We start from the raw sequence: 21,994 nt of genomic DNA, 5'->3' as shown, positions 1-21,994 counted from the left end.
GAAACTATTAGGTTATGGTTGTTAAATTCATGTTATTTTTTTCCCATAGAATACATTTGTTTCGATGGTGTCTAGAACAGTCATCTTGTCTTCACTGCAATGTGTTATTTTCAATATTAGATTAAAATATAAAGTGTGTAAGCCAAATTCTTGCTGCAGATTATTTATGGTACAAGAACATTGTCTGTCCAACAAATTTGAATAGTTGAGAGAAAAAATAGTCTGAATGTAGACTTCTGCATTAAGCATATACAGAGTTCTGTTTTAACCTGAATTATGTTTGATTAAATGATCATTGTTAGAAAAACGTAAGATATACTGTAAAGCTGAATGAACAATGATGCTGAGGAAATTGCAGAGATCTTCAATTATTTATGGAGATGGAAGCTAGTACACATCAAGTAAAACTATATCTGAATCTCTAAAGTCACTGTACTCTAGATAATACAATCTGTCATGCTGATGGTCCCGTTGACCAGGGCTTTTGCTTTAACTTATGTGGGAAATGCTAAGGATAATGTGAAGTGGTTGCTTTCCACACTGATATGTCATTCAGGGTTCTGGGGCAAGCAAGAGCATGTGAGCCTACTGAGCAGCAGACATGGACTCCTGCAACAAAAGCAGTGGGGAACAATTCAGCATAAATGTTTCACTCTATCCCTAGAGTAGTCTGCATGAAGCTCTTTCTCCTATGTGTTTTTGGTGCTTTGAAGGATTTTGTTATTCTTGTGATTTTTTTGTTGGTGGTTTTTATTTTGGTTTTGTATTTTTGTTGGGTTTTTTTGTTTTGTTACATTTTGGTTTGTTTTATTTTGCTTGTTCCTGCCCATATTTTGAACCCAAATCATTTAGGCAAATGCTAAAAATTCTAGGGAAATTATTCCATATATTTAAAATGTTTTCTTTTTCCTTCTCAGGGAATTCCTGGAATTCCTGGAAATCAAGGAGCAAAAGGACAAAAGGTACCATTAGTAGTTCAAAACACAATTAAAACCTATACTTTATATACCCATTCCAAACTAAGGGTTCAGCCTTAGAGAAGTGTTTCCTAGTGGGGATTTATGACATCAAATCATTCTGCAAAAGAATGGAGACAATTCATGGCATGTTTAAAAATCTCTTACTATGTTTTATTTCAGCTATTCCAGAAGGAATGAGTAGTTTAAAGGGAACCATGTTAATTCCGTAATACACTGAGAAACAATCTTAACTAACTAAATCTGCATAGTTAAAGAATATATTAAGAAATGCATTAGTCACAGAATTTTTCTCTTTATGTAAAAAATGCAGGGTGAAGTTGGACTACCAGGTCAACCAGGAGCAAAAGGGTCACCAGGAGATAATGTAAGTTTCAAAACTGTGTAATTATGAACAAATAATTGTGGTGTTGTCATTCTCTGCTTGTCATAAACAAACATGCAGTGGCAAATACAGGAGCAAACTAGCATTTGCAGGTTGGAAAGACAAGGCTATGGCAAATGTAAGTTTTTAGCTCAGTGACATATTTGCAGCATGGAAATTCTGGCTGAAAGCTGTGAACTGTTTTTTTTTTCTGTTACCCTTGCCATTACTTTAAGCTTCTGAATATTTTGACAAGAGGTGAGAGTTTCTATAGGTTTGTCCTGGTTTAGGGCAAATTTGGGAGAAAACCTCCAGTGGGGCTCTCCCCGGGAAGCAAACCCACGTGGCCCTTTTCTCCCACCTCTCAACCGGTTCGGGAAGAGATTTCTTTGAGAGAAGTGGAAAAAACCTGTTTATTTCACAAGCACTGCACTACCCAGCACAAAAATGAATGATATCAAATGACAAAACTTCTCGCCGTTCAGAAGAGATGACAAACTTCAGAGGGTCTCTTTCCTGTGGGTGTTTGCTCTGTTATCAGTCCCTCTGGCGCTGGAAAATGCCGCTGCCCAGGCTGGGCTCCCGGTAGTCCACGGGTGCAAGCTCCCAGTGCTCCCCCGAGTCTCCAGTCCAGAGCAGGTTCGATTTGTTTCAGAAAAAGGGAAAGAAAACAGTCCAGGAAGACCTCTCTGCTCCGGCTAGCTGGAAAACCAAGGCGATCTGTGTCTTGTTGTCTGTCTGTGCTGTAGTCAAAACTCCCGATGCGGGGGGGGAGCAAGTACAGTCTCTGATAACAGACTCGGTGCTTCTTTTCCACTCACTTTTAGTCTTAGATGAAATTTTAAGAATACAAAACCTGTGTCTGGGTTAGGTGGACGAATGGGGATACAATTTAACATCATAATCAACCCAGGACAAGGTTCTTGGATTTTGATGGTTGTTAAGAGATTTAATTTTTCAGTTTAGTAACTTTTCTGTCTAACAATTTATCTCTCCCATTTCTTTTTGAGGTCTTTCCCTATGAGAATTTTCATCAGTGAACTTCTTGATATGCAGTAGTCAGGCTGGATTTCATCCATTTTGATAGACAAAGGGGGTTCTGATGTCACTTTGTAGTGTTAGAAGTAGTACATATTTATATCTTCAACAAATACAGAATACTCAGTGGTTCTCTAAAAGGGCCTTGATGTTAATTTCTCAGTCATCAGTACTGTCACACAGTTAAGACCATCTTGGTACCTACCTTTTACCTACCTTTCCTTGCATGACTGTAACAATCTTTTCAGGAACTCTTTTTTCCCACTTTCAGTGGCTGCAGGGGTCTTGTGGTGGCTTGTGCCTCACTTAGTTGGATGACAGGAACCTTGAAGGAAGAGGATGCCAAGGATCTCAATGTGGATTTTTCAGTCCTCTCTTTCTTGATGATCTCTTGAACATCCTAGCTAAGGTTACCATCTTCTAGGGTGGGTAAGGCCAGACCTTGATACCAAAATTACTTGGGCCTACATCCCACTGCAGTATTCCCTGTTCTGAAGGGAATCCTTGTTTGGATGGAGGTTAGCAACACGTATGTTTGACCAGAGCTTGGTATGTGCAGTCTTGTGTCATTACGTGTCACTGCATGCCAAATTAGCCGTCTGGATATTAAAGTAACTACTAACCTAAGAATCATTTGTATACTGGTGTGCTGGAGTGCTTCTCATGGTATGGCTCTTCCTCTTCCTCCTCTTCTTGCGGTTCCTTGATAAAATATATAATTAGTTAAAACTGATGTAGTTTTTGTTGGAGATAGAAATTGAAATTAGTTTGGGATTTTAAAAATTCTGGGCTACTCTGTCATGCAGTACATTTAGAATTTCCTACCCCCTATCCAAACAGCATCTCTTCCTTTCCTGACTACCACAGGCACAATCACAACAGCTGTCAGAAAGCCTTTTTTCTATAGAGTACAGTGGATAATTTTCATTTCATGAACTTAGAGAACTTTTCCAACTACCTCCTAAAGATCTCTGGAAAAAATAGATTTCCTTGACAACTAGTTATTTCAGTTGTCCAGATCAAATTTGGTTAAAATACTGCCTGAACTGGAAGCTCAGATGTCCCTACTTTTAGTTAACACATGAACATTTGTTCTCTCACCTGTGCCTCTTAACTATTTTTATTGCCTGTTACTGGAAATTTTTTCTCCATTTCTTTCTGAGGAAAATGCCAGAGGGAAGGCTAAATCATCAACTCAAATAAAACCTTGTGGGATTCCAAGGAGCTCATATTTATTTAACTCACCTACCATATTTTCTTCAAATTTTATTTAGATAAATAACATCTGGTTCATGATGCACTTGAAAATAATTTATTCCTCTTTCCTGTCAATTCATTTAATATATTTTTTTTGTCACCTGATAAATTAAATAGGAGATTGATGCATGGAATATCTGAATATGTTATATGGCATTAGGGAATTTAAACCAAAGAAGATAGTGGGATTTTCCTTGTATTAGTCACACTGAATATGTTTGTTCCAGAAAACACAGATGGAAAGTTTGTAGATGGTCTATTAATAGCTTGGGAAAATTTTTCAGTAACAAGTTCTTTGGTACTGACTATCCCTATTGCATTGCCAACACCAACAATTTATTAATTTACCTGACATATAATGTCAGCTCTGGAAAATAGGACAATAATGCTACACTTTATGTCCTTGAATTGTTCTACATTTTTGTTCAGGACATTCTCTTCTAATTTTATATAGGTTTCAGATTATGTTCACAAGCTTTTCCTTTATTATATCTGAAAGTTTCCTTGCAGCGTGCTGATTTCATTTTGTAGTCTCCATGTAATTTTTTAAACAGAACAAGTTAAATATGGCCTAGTAATGAAAGTACAAGAGAGGAAAACAGGAATAATGTATTTTGTTTCTCCTTTTCCTGCAGATGTATTCTTGACTTTAAATTATACTAAATGTGTTTTCTGATTTGCCTTCTCTGTTGTGTGTTTCCAGGTCAATGTAGATATAGCTGATTTAATTTATTAAAAAAAAGAAGCTATTCTGCACATATAATATTTCTGCTTTGTATAACATAAAATTAATGAGGGACATTTTTGGTGATCATATGCCACTTCTGTAATCCAAAGACTGACGTGGGTTTCACTAGAAATGATCTAGTGAGGTGGTAGAGTGTTTATGGCCTAAAGTACAGGTTGCTGCAATATTTATTGATGGAAAGTTTTGGTGACCAGTATTTTCTTATCATAAAGAAACATGAATGAATCTGTGGTTAATTTGTATTAACCTTTGGTTAATGGTAAAGCACAGGTGAAATACCAGAAAACTGATGAAATTCTGAAAACCATGTCTACAAAGGATTACTTCATATTTTAGGTATTCTGAATTTTCTCTTCTATTGCAGAAACAAAGACACCCTTTTCATTTTAGCAAATAAAGTTTAATTTTTTTGCAAAGCTGAGTTGTTTTATGTGTGTAAGAAATTATATCTGTTTTTGATTACATGTAACTTTTGAAAGAAGTCTGATATAATGTCATGGAAGTGAATTGTTCCTAACGTTTATTAAAAAATATGAGGTGATTGTTTTTATTTATATGAAAGCAAAGATTAAATAGCAACCATAACAGTGAATTTTGAAAATATTATCAGTTGGAATAATCAGTTGGATAAAATTTAATCTCTGACAAGTTAGATTTACAGGCTTATATAATTATTTGACTTTCTGTATCATTATGCTTTTATTTTGTGCTGTTTCTTAAGGACACTCTAATAGCAGATGGTATTTCACAGTATTTAAACAAGTCCAAGTAAAACAATAATAATATATTGTTTTTATTGATGCGTGCACTAAATGTGAAGTGAGATGAAGTGGTGAAAAAGACAATTGTTAATACCAGATGTGGAAAATACAATTAATGGGAATTCCTTCCTGGAAACTATGATTTCAAAGAAGGATTTATTTTCTAATGTATATTTGAGACTGTTTTTAAACAGAAATTAAGGAAGTCAGCCCTTTGATGATTTAATACAATTTAGCTCTTATTTTATGTAGGGAACATAGAGCTAAACATGCCTTTATGAACATGATTCCATTTGAGAAATCCAAAAGAATGTTTTGGCTTTGTACATGTGCTCAAGTGTCATCATCTGAAGTGGCAGAAGCTATTGGGTTCTTGAATAAGCAGTTTAACTGAAGATTTTACAGAAGATGCAAAGGTGTGGCCCTGAAAGTTAACTGCTCCTGATAAATCTCCACAAAATTTGCACAAGGAGTCAAGTCATGGCAACCTTTGAGGAACACATGATCAGAAGGGAGAAAGAGAATTATGAAATGCCACAAATACTTTTGCTGGCTTTGGAAACCCTAAACAGAAACCAAGAAACTTTTGTGTCACCTTCAATTATAACTAAGGACACATTACAGACTGTGCCTTGAGTTGCAGAATTTTTTCTCTCAGAAGTATTCCGTGACAGCACTGCTCTTTTCTCCTGTACATTTTTTTCCCATTGCACTCCATTTCATTAGGCCATAGAAAAATCTAAATAATCTACTGTACTGTATCAAAACTATAACCTGTATAGTAATAAGATAAAAGACATTGTATTTACTGTTAATTTCACTAAAGAAATAGAATAACAATGCTCCTAATAGAATACTGAGCTCATTATTCCTCCGTTTTGGTACAGAAATGTCTTTGTCTTTTTCATAAATAAATAGGGTTTGATGGGACCAGAAGGTTCACTTGGTCTACCTGGAGCTCCTGGGCCTAAGGTAGGTGTTTGAGTAAATTTACTTGTGACTTTGATAAACTACTGATTTGTTTTCAAATTTGATCTGGACAATGCCAGGACTTTTGCAGCTCATTTTGTGGGGTATTGAATATTGGTGAGCAGCTCTATGATTTTGCCTGTGTTACCTTCTACAATAGTTCCGTCTCCAGAGAGGTTAATATATCTCAGTAAATGGTGCCTGTCATCCCGTGAGGTTTTTAATAACTGCAGAAATGGTCATGAGGCTTTGTTTCAGCTTCTCAGTCCTGGAAAATGTTCTGCAATGCTGGGAAACAGATAATTCTCAGTATACATCTGAACCTTCCCATGTTACATTTAGTTATATTTTAATTGTGTTCAATAATGTTGTGTGCTGTTTCTTCCACCCAAGGAGCCAAACTTATTTCAGATGTAACTTTATTGATTGCACTGCAGCTACAGCAAGAATTAATTTTACCAATGTTCTCAAAAGCTAAAATAAATACTACAAATTCAGACTGGTTAGTGTAACCTTTTAATTTAAACCAAAATGAGTTTTGGATTAAATTGTAAGTAAGCATTGAATTATATGTCCTAGAGAATATTTAGGAATATAGGATCTTTTTCCCAAACTTTGCATTTACGATTAGATCCCTTTCCCACCATACATTATTTTACATCCAGAAGTGCATATGCATTTATTTGTAATTGTATACTGACAGTAGCATTTTTTTTAAGTGTCAGTGTTTTCTATTGTCGAGAAGATTGAATACCTATGATACAAATAAAAATTAATTAGCTTTATTTTTGTCTGTGAAAAATGCTTTTATTTTGTATATCTATCTCACTTAGAATACAAGCTGTTTCTTAGAGAATCTTCTTAATAAGCTCATTCTTACAGAAGTCCATCATGAAGTAGTAAATAATTCTTAGATTTAATGCAAATCCTCATGCTAAATATATGTCTAATTCCATAGGCTGCAATAAAAGCCAAAACATAAAAAAATATTTTGACTTAGACAAATAAATAACATGATGGAAATGTGAAGTCAATACACACAAAACTGGTGGGACTGTGTGAAGCAAATGAGGCAGGTGGCGGTGGGACAGGTGCCCAGAAGATGGCAGATCACATTTGGTCATTGGTGTCTCTTCTTTCCTGAAAGTTAAACCTTCAGGCTACCTGTAATGGAGAAGAACTTTATCCTTTCACTCACTACCTGTGCCCATTTTTAAGAATCAGTTTCTCAACAGTGTCTGTTTGTGTTTGTTAGTAATACCACATGTGACAAAGCATAATGATGTATCAGCCACACTCCTGCACTGTTATATAGGGTGATAAAGGCGAACCAGGATTACAGGGGAAACCAGGATCGTCAGGAGCCAAGGTAAATATGATTCTGGAAGTGTTCTAGTTGAAGAAGGGATTAATTTACTTTCTTGTGATTTACTAATTTTCCATTATTTCTCCTGGTTAATTATGAGGCAGTTTGTTTCACAGTAAAACAGTAGTTAACATCGCATTGCATCAGAATCCATTTCTGATGCAATGTGATCAATCCATTTGATGACTTATTCTTACTAATTTTATACGGGTTTTTAGGCTGTGAAAATCCGATGTTCATTAAGTTTAAACCTGCAGACATTGTCATTACTTGTAGTATTTTTTATGTAATTTTAAACCATCAGCGTATTAAAAGACAATAGATAAAAGACAAATAGATAATGATGTGGCTTCTCTATATTCACCAACCGTTCAAAAATACTTCAGACATTTCAATCATCTTCAGTTATAAAATTTCAAAATAGCATAGCCAAAGCGTATCATGTGGCCTTGAGAAAAGTGCAGTGTGTGTTTTTACACACAGCACATCACTGACACACAGCTATTGTATTACTCAGGGAGATCTAGGAGTACCAGGGGCTCCAGGTGAACCAGGCTACCCAGGCATTCCTGGTACCCAGGGATTAAAGGTAAGTATTTTTTCCATTTTTACATTAATTGCATCTCTTTTTGGAAGTGCTTTTCTTATAAGTGATCATTATTTAACAAAATCCTTTCTCTAAATACATTGTTATTATTAGATTATAGTTGGACACATTTAAGACAATAATATGTCCATCCTGAAAATTTTGTTCTGAAGGATAAAGCCCTTGATATGAAGACATTTGTGGTGAATTGACCTTGGATGAATGTCAGGTGCCCATCAAGCTTCTCTATCACTCCCTTCTTAAGAAGGACAGGGAAAAATCAAGAAAATAAGATGGGAGAAAGCTCATGGGTCAAGATGAAGGCAGTTTAATAAACCAAAAGGAAAGGCCCTGTGTAGAATCAAAGTAACATCAAATATTTATTCTCTGCTTCCTGTCAGCATGTGTTGTCCTGCCATGTCCCGGGAAGCAGGACTTCAGTACACACAGAGGTTTGGAAGACAAATGTCACAATAATGAAACTTCCTCTCCTTCCCCTTCCCTTTAGCTTTTATTGCTGAGCAAACATTTTATGGTACAGAATATTCAGTTTAGGTCATCTGTCCTGCCTATGTCATAGAACCATAGAATTGTGTATGGAAAGGGACATTAAAGATCATCTAGTTCCAAGCCCCTGTCCTGGGCAGGGACGCTTCCTTCTATTAAATGAGGTGGCTCAAAGCTCCATCCAACCTTGGCCTTGAACACTTACAGGGAGGAGGTATCCACACCTTCTCTGAGCAACCTGTCTTAGTGCCTCACCATCCTCAAAGTAAGGGATTTCTCCCCAATAAACCTAGTTTCAGTTTGCAGCCATTCCCTCTTGTCCTGTCATTACAGACCCTTGTGAAAAATACCTCTCTGGCTCTCTTCTAAGCCCATTTTAGGTACTGAAAGATTGCTCTAAGGTTTCCTCAGAGCCTTCTCTGGGCTGAACAACCCCAGCTCTCTCAGTCTCTCTTCATGAGAGAGATGCTCCAGCTGTCTAATCATCTTCATGGCCTTCTGCTGGACTTGATCCACGTCCTTCTTATGTTGGGAGCCCTGGAGCTGGACACAGGTGGAGTCTCAGGAGAATGGAGTGGAGGGGAAGAATCACATCCCTTTTCCTGCTGGCCACACTGCTTTTGATGCAGCCCAGGATGCAGCTGGCTTTCTGGGCTGGAAGTAAGTGAACATTGCCAGGTCACCTGTCAACATACACAAGTGCTTCTCTGCAGGGCTGCTCTCAATCCCCTCTGCACCTAGCCTGAATTTGTGTCTCCACCCGAGATCTTGCCTGGCCCTAGCTTACAGGAAAACAGGGGGATTGGAGAGACAGCCTTGATGTTGCAGGGAGCTCGGCTCAGCAACACCCAAAGCACTGCTGTATTATCAACATCTTTCTAGCCACCATTGCAAAGCACAGCACTATGAGGGCTGCTGTGGAGAAAATGAACTCCTTCTCAGCCAGAGCCAATACAGAATTAGAGAAATAGAATTAAATCAGCCATTTCACTTTCATAAGAGGAGAAAGGTTGAAGGGTAAAGAGACAGTAAAATAGAAGGGTGGTGTTATGATGAGTTTTATGAAAACCCCATGCAGAACTATTCCAATAGAGTTCATCTTCTCCAGAAGGCACACATTTCTTTTATGTCCAGTGTCATATCTGCCAGCCTCATATACATACCTTACATATACTAGAGTACTTCACATGTCAGTAGACACATATGTGGGCATGCATTGACTACAGCATGGAGTCAATGTCATAGTAATAGTTTAACTAGCTTCATTATCGCTATATGTTCAATTCAGTACCTAGGGGCTATGTAAGGCACATGTACCAAGTCCGTGATATTTTATGAAAGATGATTTTTTTAAAATTTATGAAACTTCTCTAAATTTTAAACTGAAGAAGCCTTTGAAAATATCATTTATTTTATATGAAGATGCAAGTTAGCTGGAGTTACAAGTCCAATGCCAAACTGGAATTTTTCAGGAAGAAAAGAGCAGTTTGGGCATCTGACAATAAAAGTGAAGCCTTTCAGCTATAGATGATTTTAAAACTTGAAACAACTGAATATTATATATTCAAGTACAATACAACAAAATACTACAGCTGGCATAAATGTCTGATGTTCTGGGATTTTCAGTCGGGAAAATATTTGCCATGGCAGAAATCTCCTCTGTACTACTGTTTAATATTTGACTAAACATTCTTTGATTTTCCAACCCTCCACCCCCCCAAGAAAAAAAAATCCAACCCAAAACAATTACACAAAGTTTTGGTTCTTACAAGAAAGCTGACAAAACAGACCCAAAAATCTCCATTCTAATTATTTTCTTTATTAAATGTAGTTTTGCACATGCCCTACATCCTATCTTTTGTTTCATGAGCTGCTATGTTCGTGTTTCAGCATTTTGATATATGTCTATTTAAACATAACATGTCAGAGTTAGAGCCATCTCCTATAACTAAGTTTCGTTTTCAATTAATGAAGAGAGATAGGCACATTTTTGGAATACCTATTTTATACCTCTGTTGTTAATTGGAATGAATAGTTTCCATGTACTGCCTGTTTCTCTCCAATGTCAATTAGATGATGTTCAGACAAGTTGATAAAACTACTTACCTGACTACTGAGCACCATTTACACCATCTGATTGCCAATCCCCTCTACTATTATTTACTTTAAACATTTTGAGGCAAAACATGTGTGTAGACATGGAGCTTAGTCCTTAAATATTTTAATTTAATTTAAATATTAGAAGGGTTTGTGATGAAAAAATACTTTTTGTTTATTTTGCATAACTTCTGCAGGCAGTAGTGCATTCAGCTAAAATTTAAGCCATGAGAAACACTCCCTTCCTTCCTGCCTGCATCCTCTCCACTTCCATGTACTGGGTAGATAAAATCCTGGTGGACTTCCCACCTCATTATGTTGCATTTTTAAATTTTTTACTTGGTATGTGAGTATCCACTTTCTTTTTGATAGTTGTGATAATGACAAAGTCCTTTATTATTAAAGTTTTCTGGACATTTTTCATCTACTTGGGGATAAAGTGATTAGTTTTCTTTCAGAATAAGAAAAAGCTAGATGCTTCTCTGCTACTTACTGTGTTAAATTAAAGCACAGACTACAATATTTTAGAGGTTACTCATGTTTAAATGGAGACCTTTCTTCTAATATTTTACAGGGGGAGAAAGGAAACCAAGGTGACACTGGTATCCAGGTACAACAACTTTGTTTCTAATGCAATCATCTGGCATTGCTATTTATACAAATCTTAGGTATTAATCCAGATGTAAAACAGGGTCTTTTAAAGATTAAACCCCACAGAAGATTAACTTGAATAGCAGCAATAACTCTTCAAGGAAATCTTCCCAGTATGGCCAGTATAAGTTTTCAGCTGCATTTCTGGGGGCCTGAGCAGTCTGTTGGCATTTGGTGCAGGGCTGTGTGCTCCTGGAAGTGGTGCAGGCACAGGGCTGGGACATCACCCAGGACTTGTTCCTGCCTGCAGGGCACTGCAGGATCACAGAAACATAGTCAAAGTAACTCCACCTGGAGCCTGCTTACCTACTTTACTATTATTATATTGCTGTTATTTACTATGTGGGATTTTCCTCCTTGTTACCTAACATCACGGAAATACCTACAAGGAGGAGTATCCTGTCATTACTTGGATCATGGCTTGGTTCCTCTGTGTTCAGGGTAGAAATTTTATTCTGCATAGTTTCTGCTCTGATCTCTTTGAAGGGTAACTTTTCAGATAGATTTGTCCTGGTTTAGAATGAGGTTTTAGTATTTAGCTCCTTATGTTATTTTTTTGATTGTTTAATTACATGTACCAAATAAATCTATATTTTATAAAATGTGCTTCTTTTTTGAAGGGACTGAAAGGAGAAAAAGGAAGACAAGGAAATCCAGGCTTACAGGTACTGTTATAACAGTGATCCTTCTTCAAGAGAGCCATAGTGAACTTAGTTTGAGGCCATGATTTATATTTGTTTCTTAACACTTCTTCCATCAACACATATAGGCCTTTGCATCAGGTGAAATATATTTATGTACAACATGGTAACATAGTTATATGTTAATTATTACATATAACATTTAATTATATCTTCAACATTCTTAATATTTTTAAAATAACAAATATAACATACAGAGAAGATGGAGCAACACTTCTCTCAGCTGTACACACGTGAAGGATGAGAGGAAACGCACATGAGTTAGAACACAGGAACTTGAAATACAGGAAAAACGTTTTGCTTTGAGGGTGGTCAAACATTGGAGCAGGCTGCTCATAGATGTTGTGGCAAAACCTGTCTGGGCAGCATGTTGAGTTGATCAAGCTGGATCTGTTCTGCAAAGGAAGTTGAATCCAAGGAGATCACTTCTAACCTACATGTTTCTGAGTTCTGTGATATTCTATCTTGAGAAATAGACCAAAGTGCATTTCTTTTATTATCGTAGTAAAGCATTAATTATAGAATATTTTTATAAACCAGCTATAAGTAATATAAAATGCAGATAACAGGAAAAGGTAGCTTTTGTGTAAAGGTTGTAAGAGCGACACTTGGGATGTTAAGATTTTGCATGTATCATGCTGCACTTTCATACAGTTCATTACCTCCTAGACTATACTGGGAGTAATTTTTGACATCGTCTGTGCTCATAAATTACAGATGTTTCCTGTTTCAGCTGTAAATCAGTGAGATCCAGTTGTTTCTCTTTAGGCCACTATTCTGATTGTGTCATAGTTGGCAATCTTGTTATTCTGCAGAAAATAGCTGTTAGTATTTATAAATACTTGTTAACTGCATAATCTATGTTGTGACCAAACAGAGAAGTATTTTTTAGAGGTACATATCTAAAACTAGACTTGGAAGGAGGCCACAGTTGCTTTTTTCAGAATTACAACATTGATACAGCTGCCCGTCTAGCCGGATGGACTCTATTCCCAGGGATTCTGGGCAGGAGGTCTATACTGCATGTTGGTTAACACTCTCAGAGATATGTAGGTTGAAAATAGTTCATTATTAAACCTGAGGAGACATTTTAAAAAAGCAATAGCTTAAAAGACAGGTCATTCACTTGACCAGATGTAATGTCCTAGACTAACATTTTGGTTATTTTAAAAAATAACTTTTTGGCTATTTTTTTTCCCAATAATGGACAATTTTTTCATATCTTTTATTATTTTAGTCATAAGGGAAAACAAAGTGATAGTGAAAGAAAACTTTTTTTTTTCAGACAGAATGATGCAACTGAATTGCTGTTGCTTGCTTTCTGTTTTTTGAAGGAAGCTGAAAAAATAATACAGACTGAGTCGAAAATTGTTTCCCATGCTTATCTGGTTTGATTAGCAACCAAAAAAATCGGTCATTTAGTAGACAACACAAGGTCCTTCGAAGAATTCTCAGGACTCCATGACACAATACAGATTTCCTTGTCTGTGAGAGTTAATCAGAAAAGTGATTCTGATTCAGAGCTGCCATCTTGCCCTGGGAAGTAATGGTCAGTAACACCATTGAACCACTTGGCACAAATGACAGCAAAATGAGTGGCTAGCATGCAAAATCTGCCTTACCACTGAGTTTGTATTTCAAGGGCTCTGAAATTAATTTCTGCCTAGTAAGATGGTATTAAACAGTTTGAATCAGGAGCTTACTTCTGCTAGGACACGTTATTTCTTTTTTAAAGCGAATAAGGTATTGTCCCGTAAGTGTATATTATGTTTATATGTTTATAATAAGTGTGATATATTCCCAACCTATCCTCTTGTTACATGATATTAAAGGTAATACTGAAGTGTTCATTCACCCTGATATACATTTTTCACCATTATATGCAGTTTTGTTTTTTGTACTCTAGCAATCAGAGAATCTTTAAAAATTAACATTTGTGATTGATTACTGAAAATGAAGGACAAAAAAAAATAATTTTTGATTCCAAATAATTTGGCTCAGCCTGCATTTTAAATTTCTTTTTCATCTGATTTTTTAAAGGGAGTAGAAGGATTGAGTGGAGAACGAGGAGAGGTATGTATTTTTGCAATGATAAATACAGTATTACAAAATTATTCCATTTGTTTCTGAAAATTATGTGATCTGTAAAATTTGTGTTTAGTCTTACTTCTGCAATTATGTATCTATAAACAACATAGTAGAAATTGAAAAATATCAGAGAAAGGAGTATTAGTTATAAAGAGACAGAATGAGATATACATTTCATTCATTAAAGCTGAGCATATACTTTAAGAGAATTAAAAAGCCAGGAAACGAACCAACAGAAAAAGAGAGAAAGGTTTGGTTGAATAGAGGACATAACTGAAGAAAATAACTAAAGAAAAAGAATCATTGTGTTGCATGTTGTTTAAAAATTGGTATTTAAAATATTAATTTTGTTGGTTATTATTTATTTATTTTGTAAAATCAGAGTATACACTGTCCCATTAATCTAATTCTCCTTCAAATTTATTTAGACATTTTTTGTTCAACCTTTTTCTTTAAAGCATTGTTTCATATCAATAGCTGGATACATTAATTGGAAGTTCCATTCTGATAATGAAATTCCTTTATCCATTTTAACATATAAGTTGTTTCATATGCTTCTGTGGTTCTAGGAAATACTTCAGTTGCGGTTTGACTTATAGGTGTTTTGCTAAATTACTGCCAAAACTGGTAAAAGATTCCTTGTATGCTATTGAATTAATCTCTTTAAGTATTGTAAATCACGGCAATAAAGTATTTCTACTGGAAATTCATTTAAATATTTTTTTACTGTGTATTAAGCTATAATGATGTCATTGTGTTTCCTTATCAAACCTATACAATTAGTTTATTTTCTGTTTCTATAAAATATGTTTTTTGTTAGACTCTGATTTCTAAAAAGTTTCTTCAGCCTGTAAAGCCTCAGGACTTACTGAGCTGTTTTCCTTTCTTTGCTTTTCTTTGCAATAGCAAGGGTCAGCAAACAAGGCCTCACATGGATGTGGCTGAGTATTAAAAGACCAAGATATACTGCGGAAAACTTCCCCCCTACAGTTTCAGTTGTTTATTGGCAAGTTCTTCAGGCAGCTCTGCTGATACTTCCAACATTTTCTCCTGGTGTTTTTATACTGGCTTCTTGCCTCTAATATTGTTCTACAGTATATGCTATTTCCCCAGTATTCTCTGGTTCTTAATATCTTCTAGCCCCCTTAACATTTAGTTCAGATAGCTCAGCTTGCAAATCTTCAATGTGAATATAGTCTACAAGGGTAAAAGGAATTAAAATTAAAACAAAACAAAACTCCTCCTAGCTATAAACCCAACATGATTTCAGATCTCAGCACATACAGTTACTATTATAGCCACAGGTACCTGCATAAGCACCCAGTGTTTATCTCTGAGCCTTCCTGACTGTTTAAATGAAAAAAACACCTTTGCAATTATGTATTAGAAATGAGCAAGTAAAAATGTACACAAGGTACTAAGGGGATCCCTTCTCTGTGACAATATCAAGAAAATAAATTACAGGTATAACTTTGGAAGAAGTTGTATCTGAGTTAATGTATAAATTTTGAAGATATGTACTGCTGTTCACATCATGCCCCTGAACTGGCCACCCTTCCAGCAGTACTCTTAGGCACTTGTCTGACTTCTGTCACATTTTGTTCCATTTCTCTGTTTCTTTAAGAGCATGAACTACCTGTCTGATTTTACAGCCTAGCTCATAAATCTGATTAATCTCACACTGAATTTAAAGCTTGTTATCCTGTAGTAACTCATGTAGAGAATTCTGGGCATTGTTACTAATACAGACCAAGCCAGGAAGCTTTGAATTTTTGTGATGCGAAGAATCTTGATAAGTAATGTAGGAGATGTTGCAAAGTAACATAAATACCATAATTTAAAATTCGGTGTAAGTCTATTGAGACCATATGCATGAATATTTCTTAAACTTCTATTATTTGCTTCAGTAGGTTTGTCATACATAATAGTCCTGTTCTTACAATTCCATCTAAAATAGTTGGAAGTGGAGAAAGAAAGTTTTTCAGCAACTGATAATGTTATGCAAGAAGCTGTGCAAACAAGGGAGGAAAAAAATCATAAGGGAGCAAACACAGTATACCAACTTTAATCTTGGGCACATACTGATTTTGTTGGCTCCAGAGCAGGGAAAGAGTTCTACGTGAGCTATTGCAGTAGGTAATTCCATACATAGAGCCACTGCTTTGGTGAAGATTTATCAAAATACTTTTCAGCATTTTTTTTTTTTACTTCTTCCAGTGAAACAGACAGACTACAGTTACTATAAATCAGATAAAAAAAAAAAAAAAAAAAAAAAAAGGAAGCAAAAAAATCCCTGAATAACTGAATAACTAAAATCAAATTATTTTTTCCTTTGTCTTATACACTGCAGATATACAGTAAAAGGCTTGATTATTATTGTAAGTTTCCAGGAATTTCAGTGGTGCCAGAATTTCACATGCAATTTTTCTGGCCTTCTATGGACTTCAACATACTGTAAAAAAAATTCCTGATTCTGAGGAAAAAGTGAATAAAACCCTTCCTTCCATGTGTTAATAATTAACAGTAAAATGGGTCTTGAAAGTTAAGAAAAGGTAATTTATTTCTAGTTTTCTTTGGTAATTTTATCTGAAACAGTTACTAAGGAATCTGAAAATTTCAATACATTCTAGCAAAACAGACCTCATGAATATCAATTTAATTTTCACTGATGTCACATTAATGTTATGATGCATCATATTAATTTTATGATTTTTTTATCAATAAAGATTTCTCAGAATATGTTTGTTTGATGCTACCTACCTTCCAAATGATCTGTGAACATATAATTGGCTTTTTGTTGATTTTTCATTCCAGAAAGGTGAGAAAGGAGATCCAGGCATTCAAGGCATCAGTGGACAAAAAGGAGAATCTGGTGTCCAGGGTTTGATTGGACCTCCCGGTCTCAGAGGTCAGCCAGGAGATAGAGGACCCCCAGGACCACCTGGATCAGATGGAAAACCTGTATGTATAGGACTTCAAACTTTTTATTTTGAGTACATTAAAAACCAGAAAGAATTGCATGCTCTGTTCTCTGTTCAATTCAGGCACGAGAATTTTCAGAAGAGTTTATTCGACAGGTGTGTTCAGATGTACTGAGAAGTAAGTTTGAAAGCTTCTTTCCCATTGTTTCCTTGTTTGAAGAGTTAAAGAAGTTTCTTGATAATTATAGAAACTTTTTAGAAAGCAAGTTCCATATTGCTCATTTATTCCTTGTTTTCCTACACATGTGGAACTGTATTTCCACATCACAGCCTCCATACTTTACCATCTTGTTTCCTAAAGGTGTTATATTCTCTTAAGAGAGGGAACTGATTTTGTACTAGTGTTTGGGGGCAGTACTTCTATTGTTACAACACTTTAAGTAATTTTTTGTTTGCATTCTCCCAGCCCAGTTGCCTGCCATTCTCCAGAGTGGAAGACTACAAAACTGTAACCACTGTCAGTCCCAAAGTGCTCCCCCAGGACTTCCAGGACCACCAGGTCCAAGAGGCCCTGAAGGCCCAAGAGGGTTTCCTGGTTTACCAGGGAATGATGGCATTCCAGGGATGATGGGCATGCCAGGTCGCCCTGGGGCTCGTGGGACAAGAGGTACATTGTGCAAGTGTCACAGTGCTAAAGGTCTTTATGCCTTGGATTTCTGCTTCTTGTTTTGAATGGGATTAATGCAGGGTGGAGTAAGAGAATAGCTGGGCTTGTTTGGCTGAGTGGAATTGTGAACATGGAGCAGTGTGGATGTTTCAGCACCTTCAGGGAGCACCTGACAGGAGAAAGAATGCAAGAACACAAACAGATAGTTACTGTTCAGTTCTACTATATTCAAACTCTGTTCTGATCTTTTTATAGAGTTCTTAGGCTCATGTAAATGTTTCTACCTGCATTTAGATAATTTTTTTTTAGATCAAATATGCCTATACATAGCTTTCAAAGTATTTCCATGTTTTCTGGTTTGTTTTCTTCCAAACTTGTTTGTTTCTGCTATTTTAAGGCACAGTATTTATTCACAGTATTTATTACTTACTATCTATGCTGAATTTTGACATCCAACAACTTTCATACTCCCTTTGATTTCCTGACCTTTTGTCCTTTTGTTCTCTTTATCTCAAAAGGATTTTTGCTCCTTTCTTTATGATTTTGTAAACATTCTGTATTCTTTTTAGGCAGGCTGAGGTTTATGCTTTCAGGTAACTCAGCTGTCCAAGCATTCCAGTTGATTTCTGTGATGTATTTGCAGACTTTATGTTAAGTGCACATATATAGTCTGGAATTAGAGCAAGAGACTGGGTGGAGTCCATAATTAGGTAACTGGTAGTATCAAAATAATCAGGAAAGCTGTATGAAATAACAGCTAGCTAGTAATGTGCCAATGGTAAGCAGGCAAATGGTTGATAAATATTTACTTTCTTTGTAACTTACTGCCTGTGACCTAACACAGGCCATTACATTGTATGTAATGATTTACCTGTAGTACTTCTATAATTTAATCTCCAACAGGAGAATATGCAGTTTTCCTCTGGAACTAACACTGGCAGCTCTGGTTATTCCACAAAAGTTGGAAAAATAGATAATGTATCTATGAAGAAACTGAATTTCCTAGGTTGTGCTAGTGTAAGAGAGCTCATATTTTGACCCTCACAGTATTTATTTGGTGGAGTTTAATTCTGCTGTGTGTGTTGTGGAACGTTTTCTATTCTTTATTCCACAGGGATTATGATGAAAAACTTACACCTCCTTTATACAACATATTAAAAATTTTGCTGATAGGAAGGCAATGACAACAAATTTCTCAATTACCTATTATCTTTTCCCTCAGTTGATAGTGGCTGTCTGCTTAACTATTGCTACATCAGCTCTAAATTCAGTAGAAATTAGCATCATTTAGAAACCAGTCACAATGTGCAGGTTACAAGAAAGGGCTTGTTTTGTATCCCATTATTTGATCTTGAAATATTACATATTTAATTCAATAAATATTGAATTGAGTCAAATGCTGATTTCTGACTTCACTGGATGAAAATGATGTGCTGAGATAAGCATGTGTTTGCTAATCCACAGGACTGCCAGGGAAGAATGGTGCAAAAGGCAATCAAGGAGTTGGTGTTCCTGGGATCCAAGGCCCCCCAGGACCTCCAGGTGAGGGATAGTTCAGGTGTGCAGATTCAGGCATGCTAATAATGTTTTTAAAGTGTGGTTTAGAAAAAAATGTTGATGTAATTTGGAAAAAAAAAATACATAGCTTGTACACATTGTGCTTACCAAATATACTTTAGGGTAATGCCTGTCTCTTTCATACCTTATAAATTTCCATCTAATACATTATTTAGTACAAGACAGATCCTGTAGAGATTGGTATCTGAGACTGCTCTTTCTTGATAGATGGATCCTGAAGTCAATTATATCTGAAAACTGAGCTCTGATATGATCATGTGACTTGCAAGATTGCTTGATGAGGGAAAATGTTCTTCATAACATTAGTGTATGAATACAAAATGTAAAGTTGAGCTTTAGGAAGATACATTAGGGCCCCATCCAAAGCCAGAGAAATAAATAGAAATAGGGGGACTGCTTCTTGCCATAGTGGTTCCAGATTATATGAAAAAGTAGAATAGTGTACTAAAGCAGATTTTCATATTTTTCTTTAAAAACAGCCTTTATTTAAAGTCTTTTCCACGTGCTTTAAAAAAATCTGTATATCGTGTTGTTTATACAAATATATAAGCATTTTCTGACAAGAAGAGTCTTTTGCAGAAAATGAAGTTTTATCTGCATACTTTACGAAACAGTAGGGGTTGTGAGTCCATACTTGCTCATTTTCATTTTAATAGTATTGCATTTATTTATTTATTGCATGTGTGTTATTAAGGTCCTGAAGGTCCGCCAGGCATGAGTAAGGAAGGACGTCCCGGAGAGCGTGGGCAGCCTGGTAAAGATGGAGAACGTGGCACTCCAGGAATGCCAGGACCAGTTGGACCCCCTGGAATTTGTGACCCATCATTGTGTTTTAGTGTCATTGTGGGGAGAGATCCATTTAGAAAAGGACCAAATTATTAATTTTTGACATGATAATTTAGAGGAACAGTTATGGTGCTTATCTTTCATGGTCTTTCAAATCTCAGGAAGGTGACCAGCAATAATCCCATAAGAAGGAACAAAAGTACCTCTGACATTAAAAGCATTATAAATAATGATCTCAAAGGTTATACATTCCTTTAGACTAGAAACTCCAAAACTCCAGTCACTTTTTTTATACCTTGCACTGGTTGAATCTGAAGAGTTTTTAAAGAGATTCTCAGTTTTTAATAGAAATAAAGCTAACTGTAATATTTGGTATTTAGTATTTAAGTGTCCTATAATTCTCCTTTTACCTCTTTTTAACAGAAAGTCATTTGCAAAATTGCTGGAAACACCACTGGGAGCAGATTTAGGTCTTAAATGGCATTGGTCAGGTATAAATAACTGTGAAAATTTTCACATGCAGCCAACATATGCAGTATTTGATTTTGAAGAGATATGGCTGGCTTTGACTTCATATGTGTGCAAATTTCATTGCCTTATGTACATTTCATATGTCATTGCTCCAGATATGAGTGAAAGATTGTTATCAGATTTTTGTGAATTAAGACAGATACTTGGACTCATCACAGCAGAAATGTCACCTATTTTTCCATGCAGCTCTGCTTAAAATCCAGGTGAAATGCAAGGGTAGAACTACAGGTTCAAGGACCAAGGTTTTATTGAGGATGGTACTATCAATTACTAAATGTCAAAAGTTTCCATGAAGGTGATTCAAATCATATGAAAATAGCAGTAAAAATGAAAAAGGGCAAAAACCAGACATAGCTGGCTTTAGCTATGATTTGACAAAATTAAGGTTTTAAAAATGTTTGCGCAGCGCCAATGTAACAGTTCTGTGTAATGAAGTATCTAGTTATATACCCTTTGCTGTTTCTGCTCAAGGACTGTGTTGCCAAATTGAAGAAGCAGGTTTACAAGGAGAAAGGTCTCGCTGGTGGCTGACCAGCTGCAATATTTGTTATTCTGTTTCCTTTTTCATTTTAAGCCAGCTGTGTGTAATTTTCATTGTACGCTTTGCTAATGAAGTGTATTGCTTGCTTTTACATAAAGAGCAAAAGCACGGTTCCCATGAGAATTTAAAATCCATTTCTTAAATTAAGGCAGAGTCCTGTATTAAGTTAACCCATGCTTCATAAGTCACTTTTTCTAGTGTGTTGTTTTTCTGTTGTCCTACTATCAGAGACTGTTAATATGCTTGACATTCAAGGTAAAATAAAAGACACACTTTCCAATAAATGTGTGGTTAAGTGAATTATGAGTCTGAGGAGGCAAAACCAAAATCAGAGTAAGTCAGAAGGACCTCTGACTGCAGTGAATACAAACAGAAGACCAGAGTTTCCCACTTGTAGAAAAGTAGTTTTGATAGTAGACTGACTTTCAGCCAGTCTGATTGGTAGCTTTGTTTATGATTTCATTTGTTCAAATTAACACATATATCAAGCTTAAATTTTAAAAGTAGTGGTGGTTTTGTCACCCCTTTAGTCCTACTGGAGGGTTGTTTCTGAATGACTGACTGGTGATCTATGAGTAATTTCCAGTTTGCATCTATTAAATGGCCTATTGTATTTTTTTATATGTCTGGCCAAGTTCTATTTGAGCTCAGCTTTTGGTTTTCTGTCTGCCTTTCTGTGCACTGTAGGAGTGCCCTTGTAGTTCTTGACAGGTGTTTGTCTGCTTTTCCAACTCTGGAATGCTTCTCTTTTGAACAGACTCAGAAGCTCACAGTTAAGACAAGGTGGTCTCTTGCTCTGCCTACTTCTCTATCTTTAAAGAAGACAAACTGTTTTTGTGCTTCCAGGAAGAGAATTTTAG

The 21,994-nt window shown here is 35.9% G+C and overlaps 1 protein-coding gene across 1 annotated transcript in view; it reads left to right on the top strand.

The window, feature by feature from the left end:
• The window catches only part of COL21A1 (collagen type XXI alpha 1 chain), a 94,484-nt gene extending 73,107 nt beyond the window's left edge, over positions 1-21,377 (top strand). The window contains exons 18-30 of the mRNA XM_058835305.1: positions 918-962; positions 1,291-1,344; positions 6,064-6,117; positions 7,430-7,483; positions 7,998-8,069; positions 11,245-11,280; positions 11,942-11,986; positions 14,063-14,095; positions 16,925-17,071; positions 17,155-17,209; positions 17,498-17,698; positions 19,163-19,240; positions 19,971-21,377. Coding sequence (XP_058691288.1) covers positions 918-962; positions 1,291-1,344; positions 6,064-6,117; positions 7,430-7,483; positions 7,998-8,069; positions 11,245-11,280; positions 11,942-11,986; positions 14,063-14,095; positions 16,925-17,071; positions 17,155-17,209; positions 17,498-17,698; positions 19,163-19,240; positions 19,971-20,158 — 1,062 coding nt within the window. The 3' untranslated portion in view covers positions 20,159-21,377. The remainder of the gene's footprint in view (positions 1-917; positions 963-1,290; positions 1,345-6,063; positions 6,118-7,429; positions 7,484-7,997; positions 8,070-11,244; positions 11,281-11,941; positions 11,987-14,062; positions 14,096-16,924; positions 17,072-17,154; positions 17,210-17,497; positions 17,699-19,162; positions 19,241-19,970) is intronic.
• Positions 21,378-21,994: the final 617 nt, after the last annotated feature.

The sequence above is a fragment of the Poecile atricapillus genome, chromosome 3 (genome assembly GCF_030490865.1).
Source record: "Poecile atricapillus isolate bPoeAtr1 chromosome 3, bPoeAtr1.hap1, whole genome shotgun sequence".
NCBI classification, from domain to species: domain Eukaryota; kingdom Metazoa; phylum Chordata; class Aves; order Passeriformes; family Paridae; genus Poecile; species Poecile atricapillus.
Note: the sequence above shows the minus strand (reverse complement) of the source record. Positions and strands in the feature narration are given on the sequence as shown.